This window comes from Hemitrygon akajei, chromosome 22 (assembly GCF_048418815.1).
Source record: "Hemitrygon akajei chromosome 22, sHemAka1.3, whole genome shotgun sequence".
In the NCBI taxonomy this organism is placed as follows: Eukaryota; Metazoa; Chordata; class Chondrichthyes; order Myliobatiformes; family Dasyatidae; genus Hemitrygon; species Hemitrygon akajei.
This window is the reverse complement of record NC_133145.1, coordinates 46,704,519-46,720,762: the sequence shown is the minus strand read 5'-3', so window position 1 is coordinate 46,720,762 and position 16,244 is coordinate 46,704,519. Positions and strand designations below refer to the sequence as shown.

General features: G+C 38.4%; 1 protein-coding gene across 2 annotated transcripts in view; it reads left to right on the top strand.

Moving 5' to 3' along the window:
• tbc1d16 (TBC1 domain family, member 16) overlaps positions 1-16,244 on the top strand; it is a 110,768-nt gene that overhangs the window by 27,472 nt on the left and 67,052 nt on the right. For both annotated transcript variants that reach the window (XM_073026154.1, XM_073026155.1), the window contains one exon: positions 8,708-8,916. In XM_073026154.1, the coding sequence (XP_072882255.1) occupies positions 8,745-8,916 (172 nt within the window). In that variant the 5' untranslated portion in view covers positions 8,708-8,744. The remainder of the gene's footprint in view (positions 1-8,707; positions 8,917-16,244) is intronic.

Genomic DNA, 16,244 nt, shown 5'->3' with positions numbered 1-16,244 from the left:
TGCTATATACTTTGTGGATGTTAAAACACACATTCTATTGTCTAAGTCAGTTGATTACTGTAACTTGATTCATTTTTATAGAATCTTTTGAGACTTCTATGAAAAGAACACACACTTGTGCATTTGCTGTTATGATCCTGAAATCTCAAGGTGTTTATTATAATCAATTATTTTTGTTAGTGTTATTGTTGTTATACAGGCCAAAAGAGCATCACAAATCCAGAAGTTTGGTGATCATAGCTGATTTTAAATGCTGTCTAAAACATCCAGAAACATTTCCTGCCTTTGAAGTTTAATGGCACCTTTGCACTTACCAGAAAAAAAGACTTGCAATATTTCAAGTGTTAGTACTTAAAATTGCATCCACTAATTTAGCCCTGGAAAAAATTCTGTTATCTTTGTTCCAAGCAAATTTATTTTGTGTGTGTGTGTGTGTGTGTGTGTGTGTGTGTGTGTGTGTGTGTGTGTGTGTGTGTGTGTGTGTGTGTGTGTGTGTGTGTGTGTGTGTGTGTGTGTGTGTGTGTGTGTGTGTGTGTGTGTGTGTGTGTGTGTGTGTGTGTGTGTGTGTGTGTGTGTGTGTGTGTGTGTGATCATATACAACCATGAGATGCATTTTCTTGCGAGCATACTCAGTAAATCTGATAAATACAATAGAATCAATGAAAGACCGTACCAATAGGATGAACAAACAACCAATGTGTACAAGACAACAAACTGTGCAAAAACAAATAGAAAGAAAAAATGAAATAATAATATTAATCAAAAATAAGTAATAAGTGCTGAGGACATGAGTGATAGAATCCTTGAAAGTGAGTCCATAGATTGTGAGAACAGTTCAGTGATGGGATGAATGAAATTGAGTAAAGTCTTTGCTTCACCTAGTCAATAGGCCACATTATTGACCAGCGATTAATGTTAGCTAATTACTGTACCAGTTTATTAGCAAGAAGAGTTGGTTGATCTCACTTCAAACATGAGGTTAATATTATGCAGCCATCTTAAATTGTAATTTTAAATGGAAAATCTCAATATGCTTGAACTGTTATTCAAACTTTCATTTTTAAAATTAAGGTTCTTAAAACAATATGATCATACATTTCACAAGTTCCTGCTTTGTTGTTCTCAACAAATGACACTATTTTACATGTTTAAAGAATTAAACATTCATACATTAAGAGATTAGTTTTATTTATCACACGAACTTTGAAATGTGTTGATCACGTCAATGGCCAACACTGTCTGAGGATGTCCTGGGTGCAGCCTGGAAATGTCACCATGCTTCCAGCATCAGTGTAGCACGTTACCAGCTTACTAACCTGCACGCCTTTGAAATGTGGGAGGAAACCAGTGCTTCTAGAGGAAACTGACGGTCATGGGGAGAATGTACAAACTCCTTACAGACAGCACTGGGAATTGAACTGGTGCTATAAAGCTAGCCGCTATTTTAGTTGAAGCAGTCTTGTCATGTAAACTGTATTCTCCTGCCATATTAGATGATCGACCCTTCAGGGCTCCAGGAATTCAAGGCATCCTGTTACAGGTGCATGCCTAAACTTTATTACCATCAAGTGTGAGGAAATGTTCATTGGCGCATGTTATTACACAGTAGTTTTATTTTGAGCTACAGAATGGATGCTGTATTTTAGTATGTATTTTTATATTTAAACCTTGAAATTTTATCTTTTGTGCGAAGAAGCTTTCCCTTGCAAATAGATTCTCATCTGAAGAGTAGATTCCAAAGGTTCTTCAATTGGCAATATTTAGGATTTGTATACAAGGTCTTTAACCTCCCAATTTTCTCTATTAGAACAACTCTGGCTTCTCTGTGCTATCTACATAGTTAAGATTACTGCTGAAAAATTCTGCAATGCTGGAAATATCAAATGTTCAAAGCATTAAGGACTCCAAACAGCATATGTTGACAGAGAAACTGCTAACATTTCAGGTGGAAGCCCTTTGGTAGGACTAGGAAAGAAAGAAAACAAACTGGTTTTTAAATTGTAGAGTGCACAGAGGACAAAGAGAGTATCTTTGTTGGGTTATAGTCAAGGTTGTTTAAGAGATAAGATGTTGTTTAATTTATTAGTCTGATAGATTTCCAAGGCGAAAGAGTGAGAGAGAAAGAATGCTAACAAAAGGAAAGCTATTTGAAAGACTCAACCCCAGGATCATACTGCTAAATCTTTCCTGCACTCTCCAAGCCTTCACATTCTAAGCAAAATTCGTTGCCGAGAACTATAATCCTTTTACAAGCTTATTACCTGAGCCATGTGCAGATTGATATAGAGTCAATAATGAATAGTTGTGGGGGAAATTAGTTCTGATTTATGTAACATTGGTACCAGCACTGGGGAAAGAAGGAACTATTTCACTGAGACTGGCAGATTGCACTGGGATCAGTGTCCCAACAAAACCAATAACTTGGGCTGTAAATAACACTTCCAACAAAACAGATTTATAAATTTAGAAAGTTGAAAATAAAGGACAAAGCAATCTTTCTTGCGGGTAGCAACTTGGGTTATGATGTTCAGAGTCTGTCAGGGAGGAACGGTCCATGCAAACTAAACCTAGAAATTGATTCTGAGAAAAATAAGCTTCAAAACTCAGAGTCAGGTTTATTATCACTGGCATGAGTTGTGAAATTTGTTAAATTAGCAGCAGCAGTTCAATGCAACACATAATATAGAAGAGAAAAAATAATAATAAATAAATCAGTTACAAGTATATGTATATTGAATAAATTTTAAAATGTGCAAAAAAACTGAAATAACTGTATATTAAAAAAGTGAGGTGGTTTCCAAGGGTTCGATGTCCATTTTGGAATCAGGTGGCAGAGGGGAAGAAGCTGTTCCTGAATTGCTGAGTTTGTGCCTTCAGGCTTCTGTACTTCCTGCCTGATGGTAACAGTGAGAAAAGGGCATGCCCTGGGTGCTGGAGGTCCTTAATAATGGGCGCTGCCTTTCTGAGACACCACTCCCTGAAGATGTACTGGGTACTTTGTAGGCTAGTACCCAAGATGGAGCCGACTAAATTTACAACCCTCAGCAGCTTTTTTGAGTCCTGTGCGGTAGCCGCTCACCCCCCATATCAGACAGAGATCTTGACACCCAGGAACTTGAAACTGCTCACCCTCTCCACTTCTGATCCCTCTATGAGGATTGGTATGTGTTCCTTCGTCTTACCCTTCCTGAAGTCCACAGTCAGCTCTTTCATCTTACTGATGTTGAGTGCCAGGTTATTGCTGCAGCACCACTCCACTAGTTGGCATATCTCACTCCTGTAAGCCCTCTTGTCACCACCTGAGATTCTACCAACACTGGTTGTATCGTCAGCAAATTTATAGTTGGTATTTGAGCTATGCCAAGCCACACAGTCATGTGTATATACAGAGTAGAGCAATGGGCTAAGCTCACACCTCTGACGTGCGCCAGTATTGATTGTCAGCGAGGAGGATGTGTTATCACCAATCCACACAGATTGTGGTCTTCTGGTTAGCAAGTCGAGAATCCAATTGCAAAATGAGGTACAGAGACCTGAAGCTTCTTTTGCTGAATGCAGGTGGAAGTAGTGAACAAGTTTACTGAAGTAATGGTCCTGATAAATAGGTATCATCTCGTCATTACAAAGTCATCTTTGCAAATATTTCTGGATTTTTAAAGAAAAGATAGATGAAATTGCAGATGGAGCAACTGATTTAAGATATGGGGTGAAAGTGGTGATGAAAGATTTTGGCTCAGAAAATCGAAAAGAAGAATCATTTTAGATGGAACTTTGGAAAATAGTGACTGGATTTTCTCTATAGGGTCTTCTCAGGACAGCAGGCTGACTTTGTGGAATACTGCTGGGACCCTAGTTATTTATAAACCAGATTCACAGTTCTGGCCAGGGAACTAAATATTATCAACAAATTTAGAAGTATGATACTGAACAGCAAAGAATGTGAAGAGCTTCGGGGGCCATCATCAGTCTCAATAACTGGAGGATGGGTCTGCTGGAATCCTGGAAGATGGAATATTACATGGAAAATTGTGAGCATTCACTTTTCTACAAAAAATAGAAAAGCAAAATTTTTTAAATGATGAGGAATTGTATAATGATAAACGAGAAAATCTGCAGGAGCTGGAAATCCGAGCAAAGCACAGAAAATGCTGGAGGAACTCGGCAGGCCAGGCAGCATCTGTGGAAAGAAGTACAGTTGACGCTTTGGGCCAAAACCCTTCTGCAGATCTGGAGAAAAGCAAATAGATGCTGCCTGGCCTGCTGAGTTACTCCAGCATTTTGTAGGAATTGCGTAATGTTGATGTTCAAGAGTCCAGCGCGCCAATATGCAAGCCGTTCAAAGTCAGCATTTAGTTGAAAAATGTGAATTAGAAAGGTGCTGCCTTTTATCAGTGGATTTGTATACAGGAGTAAGGAAGTCATTCACATTTATGTCAAGTCTTGATGAAACCGCAGCTGGAGTACTGCATACAGATTTAGCTTATTTGCCTTAGAAAAGTTGTACTTACCATAGAGGGAGTTTAGAAAAGACTCACTAGACTAGTTCCAGGAGTGGTCCATTTACTTTGTGAGGAGAGATTGAATAGATTAGGTCTGTATTCATTTGAGTTTAGAAACCAAGAGATTTAATTAAAACTTATGTTTTGTGGTGTTTGACAGATTGCATCCATGGAGGAGCTTAGAATATTTTTAGGATAAGGGATAGTATATTAGTTGAAAATTTTCTTTAAGCAGGAAGTGGTGTAACTTTGGAAGTCTCATCCCAGATGGACTGTGGGAGTTCAGTCATTGAGTTCATTTTGAACAGAAATTGATAGATTTCTGAATGCACTTGGCACTGGAATGTGTGGCAGCACTTGCAGGCTGCCTCCAGCACATCCTTGGGTGTGTTGGTTGTTATCACAAATGAGTCATTTCACTGTATGTTTCTATGTACATTAATAAATCTGAATCTAAATGTAAGTTACACTGAGGTAAAAGATCAGCCAAGATCTTAATAAATGGCTGAGCAGCTACAAGTGGTTGGATACTGTTGAGAGTAAATGAGAAATAAGGAGAAAATAGATTAAAAATTTGAGGTCACAAATCCACGACCTAGAGCAACACACACAAAATGCTGGAGGAGCTCTGCAGGCCAGGCAGCATCTATGGAAAAAAAGTACAGTTGACGTTTCGGGCCGAGACCCTTCTCCAGTTCTGAAGAAGGGTGTCGGCTCAAAATGTTGACTGTTTACTCTTTTACTTAGATCAGGGGTGTCAAACTCATTTTAGGTCACGGGCCGGATTGAGCAAAATGCAGCTTCATGCGGGCCGGATCAGTCGGACGCGTGCAAACGCAGCTTTCGTTGCCTCCGTTTTTTCAGCCTGCTCTCATGTGTCTCAGTCTCTGCTATAACTACAAAGTGTTTCACTTTACAAATTCCGTTTCTTATGAAGACTGCCGAATAAACACTAAAAACCCTGAAAACCTGGTACCTGAATAAACTCAGCATTAGCCATATCATACGCCATAGGCGCTTCGATTACTGGGGCCAGCTTTAATAGTAATTAGATATTATCTCGCGGGCTAAAGATAATTCCACCGCGGGCCGGATTTGGCCCGCGGGCCTTGAGTTTGACATATATGACTTAGATGTTGTCTGACTTGTTGCGCTCCCCCAGCATTTTGTTGTGTTGCTTTGGATTTCCAGCATCTGCAGACTTCCTTATGTCCATGTCCTATTGATCTGCTTCCTAGAGTTTAGATGGAGGCAGTTATAGACAGTGGATGTGCTGATTGTCATTGTTTGAAATTTTGCAGATTCTGGTAAAATTATCACATACTCGTATTTCAGAAAAGCGAGAAAGAGAAAACTAGCCCTTACCCTGTCATTGGCTTTAGGGCTAGAGTTTGTTAGATGATAAGACAAGGGAGCAGAATTAGGTAATTTGGCCCATTGAGTCTGCTCTGCCATTCCATCATGGCTGATTTATTATCCTTCTCAACCCCGTTTTCCTGCCTTCTCCTCATAAACTTTGACACCCTTACTAATCAAGAACCTCTCAACCTCCACTTTAAATACACCCAGTGTTATTAAGGAAGTGATGAAATGGCAATCAGAAAGTAATAATAGGATTGGGCAGAATTAACATGAATTTCTGGAAAGGAAATTATACTTGACAGATTTTCTGAATTTTTTTTTGGTATTTTAGTTAGCAGAATATATAGGATGAACTGGTTGATGTGATATATTTGGATTTTCTGAAGGCCTTTAAGGTGCCATGTGAGATTACTAAATAAAATTAGATCATGTGCCAACCATTGTAAAATAGTGGTATCATTGGCTAACAGACAGCAAACAGCGTAGGAATAATTGCTCATTTTGAGGTTGAGATGTTTGGTGACAAGTGGTCTGCTGCAGAGATCTATGCAGGAGACAAATCTGTTCACATGTAATATCAGTGATTTGGATAATAGGAGCATGTGCAATATATCCAAATCTCTAACAAGAACTAAACCTGTGTAGGCTATGAAGACAAGCATTGAGGTACTGACAGCTAGATGAATAGGCAAAGCCATGCCAAATGTAATGTCATGTGGAAATCATAGTTCAAAGTAAATGTATTATCAAAATACAATATATAGGAGCATATAATACAATGAGATTCATTTTCTTATGGGCATTCACAGTAAATACAAAAGAACATGATAGAATCAATGAAAAAGCACACGCAACAAAGATGGACAAACCACTAATGTGCAAAAGAACAACAAACATAATTCAATTAAATGCCAAAAGCAAAAAGGTGTTCAAAGGGACATGGATGTCTGCAGTAGAGTCAGTGAAAATTAATACTCAGTTCTACAAGCATTTAGGAACGAAAATTTATATTTTTGCCTTGACAGTAAGATGAACTGAGTTGAAGAGTAGAGATATCTTAGTCCAATTATATGTGGCCTTGGTCAGAATGCTTCTGGTAGATCATATACAGGTCTTATCTCCCTACCAGTAATACAAGCTGTACAATGAAGGTCCTCCAGATCGAATCTTGGAATTGTAGGTTTGTCATATGATGAAAGATTAAACAAATTCTTAAATTTAGAAGGAAGGGCAATGTATAGACTTCTTAACTGGCTGGCATTGATGTTGGCCGGGATGAAATATGCAAAATTAGAGATCACCAGCTCAAAATAAGGAGACATTCCTTTAGGACACAAATGAGTAGAAATTACTTCTTCCAGATGGTAGGGAATCCTTGGGTGAAATGGGATAAGTACAAGAATGTGGTGCTGAGGTAAAAGTTCAGTTACAATTTTATTAAATTCCAAAGCATATATGAGTGTCCAGATGATGACCATCTGTTGTTTCTGAAGTTCATATGTTCTCAGTTGCAGTAAATCCATTGTTCTTAGTGGCTTGGTACAACTTCTTTATCTGTTTATTTAAAAAAAACAGGAGGCTATTCCCCTTTTTAACTGTTTTTTCAACCTCCCATCACCTTCAAAAACTTCAGCATAATTCCTTCAGATAAATATTTTTATACTGTACTACTATTGAAATTTTGCCCAGCACAGCCATGTGAAAATGTATGTTAAAGAAGTGGTCCTAACCCTGGAAAACACTGCTGTATGCATTCCACTACCCTGAAAAAAAAACCTTATTACATCAATTCTGTTTTATCTCGTAAGAGTCAACTCCATTTCCATTCTGCTACTACAGTGTAGACTTTAGTTCTGCTAATGACTTTGTTACATTTTTTACAAATCAGCTATCTGTTATCACAAAATTGACAGTTAAATAAGTTAAGCATGATTTGCGTTAACAAGTCTTTTCTGATTTTGACTTTTCACAATGAAGCGATACTTAATTTTGCATTCTTTTTACCAGTCTCCTCACTACCCAGGTTAAACTGTATGGTGAATTTATCCATAATACTTTGGGGGAAAAAAACAATGTAACATTGCAGTTCTCTGGGGCTATGCCACCAACACTTGTCCCTTAACAAGAACATTACAGTCTTCCCTCAGCAATCAGCTAGGTTGCTTTTCATATGGACTTGAAGACTTATACACTTGCAGATTATTTTTCTGATAGTTCCCCTTAATCAAGTTTTAGCTCATGAAAAATCTCAACTGCTTTTTCTTTTCTGACTTTACTCCTCCTTCCTTGGTAAAGTGTAGTTCAAAATATTCATTCAGAATGCCTGGCATTGAGTATGTGTCCTTTTGGTCTCAACTGGGCACTCTGTTACCACCCATTTCCCTTAGCATGTAGAAGTCTTTTGGATTCTCTTTAATGCTAGATCTTAAACTCTTCTGCTCTTTTGGCACATTTCCTTTTTTTTGGTTCCTCTCTGATCTCTTTGCTTGGCATGATTTTAACTTTATTGTCATCTGGCAAACATAATATTCTCACTTCTTCTGTTATAGCTTACTGTTTCTTGTTCGGGGAGTTTTGGCCTTAGCTGACCTTTCATTCTCCCTCTTGGGCTCTGTCTTGGGAATGTGCCTGCACTGTACCTGAACCATCTTCTCTTGGAATGATCTTGATGAGAGACGACGGCTGAGAATGTACGGGAGAAGTAGGGGGACAAGGGGTGATCTGATTGCAAGGGCTGTGCAGGTATTTACAGAATGCAAAGGGTGGAAGAATCAACAGAATAGTGGATTCATTGGGAGACAAGTTTTCATCAGCATATTTTTAAAGTTGGATTTGTTTTATTCTAGAGTGAAGAAATCAGATGATGGAAAGATATTCCTGGAGATGTCTCTGGGTCAGCTACTACGACGGGCTTCCTCCAAAGCCTCTGATCTCCTGACCTTTAATCAGTCAAGTGGATCTTCCAGAATTCTAGATGGTGAAATTATTTACTCCAAGAACAATGTCTGTGTTCATCCTTCAGACGTGCTGCGAGTTCTTGGAGAACATCACCCAGGTATGGAGGTCAACTTTCTGTGCTTCTGTTTTGAGGTGTATTTGATGTTTCTAAGTTGCAGTCAAATTGGAATGTAGAGCTATAAATGATAACATTTGCTATTAAATCAATCGACATACAAATTATATTTATGTTGGATAGTACAGTTTGTTTTTGTTTGATTTTAGAGGCTAATTGGCAGCCATATATTGTAATTCTTCAAAATCTGAACAAACCCAGGCAAGAAGTAGAAAGATGCATAGTTATTGATTTAAAAACCAGAGGCTATCATTACGCCCCCCCCCCCATCTATCTTTCCTGCAGTCATCTCAAAATCCGCACTAATAAAGCATTCTGTTCTGATAACCCTGAAGAGGTTCATGATTCTGACATGGGGGGGGATTCAAAGAAGAATAGATAGTTTTGGATATCTTTGTAATGAAACTTGCTTAAATCAAATTTCATTGCAATATAAACTTTTGTTCAATATTAATAATAATTATGTTAAATTGCGTGCATTTTTGCAAATAATGTTGTTAATAACCATTAATCTCACATCCAGATCATTGGTTTACAAAGAAATGCCATTTTTTTGTACTAATCAGTTAAGAGCAAGAAGAAATAAAGTTTAATTCAAGCATTATAAAATATTGATTTTTCAGTTTCCATTATTTTAAACCGAATTATATTGAGCATTTTCTGTCAGTTTACTTCGCTAACTTTAAACCAATTTAACAAAGTTCAAATGGTGACACGAGACTGCAGGTACTGAAATCTGAAGCAAAACCAAGCAAAGGAATGGTGGAGGCAAACAGATAGTTGAAGATTTGCGTCAGGATCTAGTATCAGGACTGGAAGTGTAGAGGAAGATGAACAGTATGTAGAGGTGAGAGGAAGGGCGAACAGAGGTTGGAAAGTGATAGGTTGAATGAACTGAGGGAGTATGACGGATGCTGGAACCAGAATGGGGGTGGGGAAAGGAGATGAGAAAGCTGAACAAGGGAGAAAAAAGACAAAAAGCAGGTAGATAGGTAAGTGAATAACAGACAGATGGAACGATCAGGGGGTGGGTGGGGGGGGAGTCAAGAATCTTGGTAACTAGGTGGCTGAGGGTAATACAAAAGGTAAACAGTAGGAGAGAGAAACTGGGTGGATTAGTGGGAACAGGAAAAGTACAGGCGAGGTATAAAAAATTTTGGGTTTTAGGCTACCCAAGCGAAATAAGAGGTGTTCTTGAAGTTTGCATTAGGCTTCACTTTGGCAGCTTGTATCATCTCATATTCCTTGCAGGTAGTCTAATTGCTCTGTCTGCAATGACCAGTTTGAGATTCTAGTTCCACATCATTTGACTCCCATTCCCATTCCCACAGTGACTTATCTATCTTCAGCCTTCTCCATAGGCGTGGTGAGGCCAAATGCAAATTAGAAGAACAGTACCACATTTTTTCCTTTATTATTTCCACCTATCATTTTCAAGCCTGAACAATTTCCCATTCCCCTCATTTCACAACCATCCTTCCGTCTCTTGCTTCCACCCATCACCCACCAGCTTCTGTCTCACACTTCCTCTCAATTCTCTATACTGGCTATTTTCTCTTTACACTCCTCATTGCTGATGCAGGGTCTCAATCCGTTGAGTTCTCCCAGAATTTTTCATTTGTTTTAAACTGCATCAGAAGATTGTCCACTAAAAGATGTTTCTCTTTGTGCTACAAATTTTTTTAGTTTTGTTTCTGAGAACTTATAGCAGACCTTGTGCATTTATAGTCATGGTATATATTAAATCTATATGTTTTCAATAATGGATGCTTCCATTTCGTTTTTAACTTATGCGTTCTCTTGCTGCAGATGTAAAATCTCAGATAAGCTGTGTAATGAAATTGTATTTCATGTAATTTAATATTTTGTATCATTTCATTGGACTATTTTAAAACATCAGGCATTTTTGGCCAGTTCTTTAAAAGCAGACTGTTGCGTGGTTATAAGGGAGGTGACTATTAGGGAATAAGACATTTCATAATTCCTGAAAATTCCATAGATGTGCTAATTTATTGGATTTTGAATTATCTCTATATCAGACAGACAGATAGACATACTTTATTGATCCCGAGGGAAACTGCGTTTCGTTATAGTTGCACCAACCAAGAATAGTGTAGAAATATAGCAATATAAAACCATAAATAAATAATAAGTAAATTATTCCAAGTGGAAATAAGTCGAGGACCAGCCTATTGGCTCAGGGTGTCTGACACTCCAAGGGAGGAGTTGTAAAGTTTGATGGCCACAGGCAGGAATGACTTCCTATGACACTCAGTGTTGCATCTCGGTGGAATGAGTCTCTGGCTGAATGTACTCCTGTGCCTAACCAGTACATTATGGAGTGGATGGGAGTCATTGTTCAAGATGGCATGCAACTTGGACAGCATCCTCTTTTCAGCCACCACCGTCAGAGAGTCCAGTTCCACCCCCACAACATCACTGGCCTTACGAATGAGTTTGTTGATTCTGTTGGTGTCTGCTACCCTCAGCCTGCTGCCCCAGCACACAACAGCAAACATGATAGCACTGGCCGCCACAGACTCGTAGAACATCCTCAGCATCGTCCGGCAAATGTTAAAGGACCTCAGTCTCCTCAGGAAGTAGAGACATCTCTGACCCTTCTTGTAGACAGCCTCAGTGTTCTTTGACCAGTCCAGTTTATTGTCAATTTGTATCCCCAGGTATTTGTAATCCTCCACCATGTCCACACTGACCCCTTGGATGGAAACAGGGGTCACCGGTGCCTTAGCCCTCCTCAGGTCCACCACCAGCTCCTTAGTCTTTTCCACATTAAGCTGCAGATGATTCTGCTCACACCATGTGACAAAGTTTCCCACCATTGCCCTGTACTCCACCTCATCTCCCTTGCTGATGCATCCAACTATGGCAGAGTCATCAGAAAACTTCTGAAGATGGCAAGACTCTGTGCAGTAGTTGAAGTAGTCAACATTTATTTAAGTTTCCTCACTTTCACTCTTTTCTGTTAGTTAATGTGCCACTTTTTTCAGAAAACTGCATAATGGCTTATGTGTGTTTGTAACTTCATAACTTAGGAAAGATAAAGTTGCTTGTAAGGAAAGCAGGGAAAGGTTTGGAGTGACCATTAGAATCTATTATATACGAATTATTGCAGTAAGTTATAGACTTCTATTTTATTTGAGCATATTATTTAAAGTTTAAATAACATTTAAATAAGTTTAAATAATAGCCTTTGCATATTGATGACATCCCTTTGCTTCTGAACTTGTGTTAGTTTACTTTTGATTTAATGGAAATTGCAGTGCCCTCTAGTGTTAAAGCCATTAAATGTGGTTTGCTGAAATAAAAGGATGAGCAAGATAATGAGTTAAAACTGCACATGATATCTATCCATCAGAACTAGGAAGACAGACAAATAAATTGATCACTGGCATAAAATATTTAATAAATATCTTCTGTTTATTTTTGAAAATAATTTTGAAGATGTCAGAATCACTTTTGATTCAATTTTCGTAATTTTTTGATATCCCCTAACAATGATAATGTTAGCAACCGTTATACGGATTTTTATTGAAATGTTACATTAGCATTTACTGCAGCTGTGTATTTTATAAGGTTGCAGATTCCTTTGAAAGAGAGATAAATTAAGTTCTATAATGGACATTATCATATCCCTTTTCCAGTTCTAACAAGAAAAGGGATATACCGTAGTAATCCCTTTGACCTGAAATTCTGTCTCTCTTTCTGCAGAATTTGGCTGACCTGCTGATTGTTTAAAGCAATTTCTGTTTTTATTTCAGATTTCTATTTTCTGCAGTGGGTTATACAAATTAATGATGTAAGGAAGTGATTGGAAATGGTTAAGATCTCAGAAGTAGACCGATTGTATGAGCTAGAAAAGCTGAAGAGTCGTATGAATGTAAATTAAAGTTTATATGAATAACTTTATACATAAAGGATGAATGTGCTACAAAATTTAGGATATATTCTGTGCTTGGTGTGTCAAAAAGTTCTTAATTTAACACTATTTCTGACTATGAAGTTTCAAATTTTACAATTTTGCTTGTGTATGTATGTAAATTAGTAATATAAAATTATTAAACTCCTAATAATATTATGAATCAAAGATTTTGACTGGACTCCTATTCCATTGAATTAAGTCCTGTTGGCCCTATCAATCAGAAAAACAGTACACAGGAGAGACTGTTGACTGAAACAAATTCAATAAATAAATTTATTAATTTAATTGCTGAATTAAAGATTTCTCATTTTGAAGAAGGCTATCCCATGAATAAAGCTAATGACAGATAATTTGTATATTGTAGAATGCAAGAGTCTCCCACAAGATCCCCAAAGATGACTTTAATGTTTGTGGCCACAAGACTCACAAAGAACTTGGGAGTTTTGTTACCAAGGTCATTTCTTGAAGTGGAGCAGTCATCAAATCGTGGCTGGGCCAGGGGCAACATTAAGTAGGATGATTTAGCATATGAGTACATGGCTGAGGAATTGGTACAGGAGGCAGAGTTTCAAATTTCTAGATCATTGGGATTTCTTCTGGAGAAGGTATGACCTGTATAAAAAGGGTTTCACCAGAAGCTGAAGAGGACAAGTATCCTTGCGGATGGCTTTACTAGAGCTGTTAGGGAGAGTTTAAACTAAATTGGCAAGAGATGGGAGTCAGAGTGAAAGGGCTGAGGATGAGGCAGTTGGTATACAAATACATGCAGTGTGTAGTGAGACTATGAGGAGGGCCAGACAGATGATAGGGCAAAATTGCAGTCAGTGGGATGAGCTAATGTGGGAGCAGAATCGAAAAGGGTGATAAATTCAAGGCTGAAGGTGTTATATGTAAATATACACAATATATGGAATAAGGTAGCTGATATTTTTGCGCAGTTAGAAATTGGCAGGTATGACATTGTGGGCATCACTGAGTAGTGGCTGAAAGAAGATCATAGTTGGGAGCTTAACATCCAAAGATAAATATTGCTTCAAAAAGATAGGCAGAAGGGGTGGTGTGGTTCTGTTGGTACAAAATTAAAATCAATTCCTTAGAAAGAAGTGATGGAGAATCAGAAGATGTAGAACCCTTGTGGGTAGAGTCAAGAAACTTCAAGGGTAAAAGGATGCTGATGAATGTAGATGAGGGATACAAATTACAACAGGAGATAGAAAAGGTATATAAAAAGGGCAATGTTACAATAGTCATGGGAGATTCCAATATGCAGGTAGATTGGGAAAATCGGGTGGTGCTGGATTCCAAGAGAGGGAATTTGTAGAATGGCTATGAGATGGCTTTTTAGAGCAACTTGTGATTGAGCCCACAAGGAGAAAATAACTTCTGGCATGGGTGTAGGGTAACGAACCAGATTTGATTAGCGAGCTTAAAGCAAAGGAACCCTTAGGAGGCAGTGATAATCATATGATAGAATTCACCCTATAGTCTGAGAGGGATGAGCTAGAATCAGAATTATCAGTATTACAGTAGAGTAAAGGGAATTGTAGAGGCATGAGAGAGGAGATGGACAAAGTTGATTGGAAGGGCACACTAGCAGGGATGATGGCAGAATAACAATGGCTGGAGTTTCTAGGAGCAGTTTGGAAGGTGCAGGATAGATGCATCCCAAAGATGAAGAAGTATTCTAAAGGGAGGATGACAAAGGAAATCAAGGACAGCATAAAATAAAAAGAGGGAGCACATAATTAGCAAGAATTAGTGGGAAGTTAGAGGGTTGACAAGCTCTTAAAAACCAACAGAAGGCAACTATAGTGCCATAAAGAGAAGATGAAATATGAATGTAAGCTAGTCAATAATATAAAAGAGTGTACCAATATTTTTTCAGATATACAGTATAGAGCAAAACAGAGGTGAAAGTTGATGTTGGACTGGTGAGAAAATGGCACTGGAGAGGTAGTAATGGGGAGAGAAAGAAATGGCAGACAAACTTAATAAGTATTCAACGTCTGTCTTTAATCTGGAATACATCTTCAGTATTCCAGAAGTTTGAGAGTGCCAGGGCAGAAGTGAGTGTAGTTGCTATTACTAAGGAGAAGGTGCTTGAGAAGCTGAAAGGTCTGAAGGTAGATAGGTCACCTGGACCAGATGTATTACATCCCAGGATTCTGAAAGAGGTAGCTGAAGAGATTGTGGAAGTATTAGTAATCACCTTTCAAAAGTAAGTAGATACTGGAATGGTTCTGGAGGACTGGAAAATTGCAAATGGCACTCCACTTTTTAAGAAGGGAGGGAGGTGGACGAAAGGAAATTATAGGCAGTTAGCCTGACCTCTGTGTTTGTGAAGATGTTAGAGTCCATTATTAACAATGAGGTTTCAGGGTACTTGGAGGCCAAAGTCAGCATGCTTTCCTTAAGGGAAAATCTTGCCTGACAAGTATATTGGAATTCTTTGAGGAAATAAAAAGTGGGATAGACAAAGTGAAGTCATTGGATGTTGTTTACTTGGATTTTCAGAAGGTGCCACACATGAGGCTGCTAAACAAGATTAGAGCCTATGGTATTACTGGAAAGATACTGGCACGGATAGAAGATTATCTAATTGGCAAGAGGCAAAGAATGGGAATAAAAGGGTCCTTTTCTCGTTGATGTTTCACAAGGGTTGGTGATGGGATATTTTCTTTTCATGTCATAGGAAATTATTTTGGATGATGAAATTGATGGCTTTGTGGCCAAGTTTAAGAGTGGTGCTGAGATCAGTGGAGGGGCAGGTAGTTTTGAGGAAGCAGGTATTTGGCAGAAGGACTTAGACAGACTTGGAGAATGGGCAAAGAAGTGGCAGATTGAATATAGTGTAGGAAATTGTATAGTCATGCACTTTGGAAGGAATAAAGCCATAGAGTATTTTCAAACTGAGGAACAAATTCAGAAATCAGTGGTGCAAAGGGACTTGGGAATCCTCATGCAGGATTCCCTAAAGGTTAACTTGACTTGCAGGTTGAATCAGTGATAAGGAAGGCAAATGCAATGTTAGCATTCATTTTGAGAGAACTAGAATATAAAAGCAAGGATGTCCTGCTCAGGCTTTAAGGTTTGTTAGCCCACACTTGGAATATTGTGAGCAGTTTTGGGTCTCATCTAAGAAAAGATGTGTTGGCATTGGAAAGAGTCCGGTGGAGGTTCACAAGAATGATTCCAGGAATGAAAGGATTTACATATGAGGCTCGTTTGATGGCTCTGGGTCAGGACTTGCTGGAGTTTAGAAAAATGAAGAGGGATTTTACTGAAACCTGTCGACTATTGAAAGATCTAGATAGAGTGGATGCTTCCTAGACTGGAGAACTCTTGCTATCAAAAAGACGTTTGGAAAAAA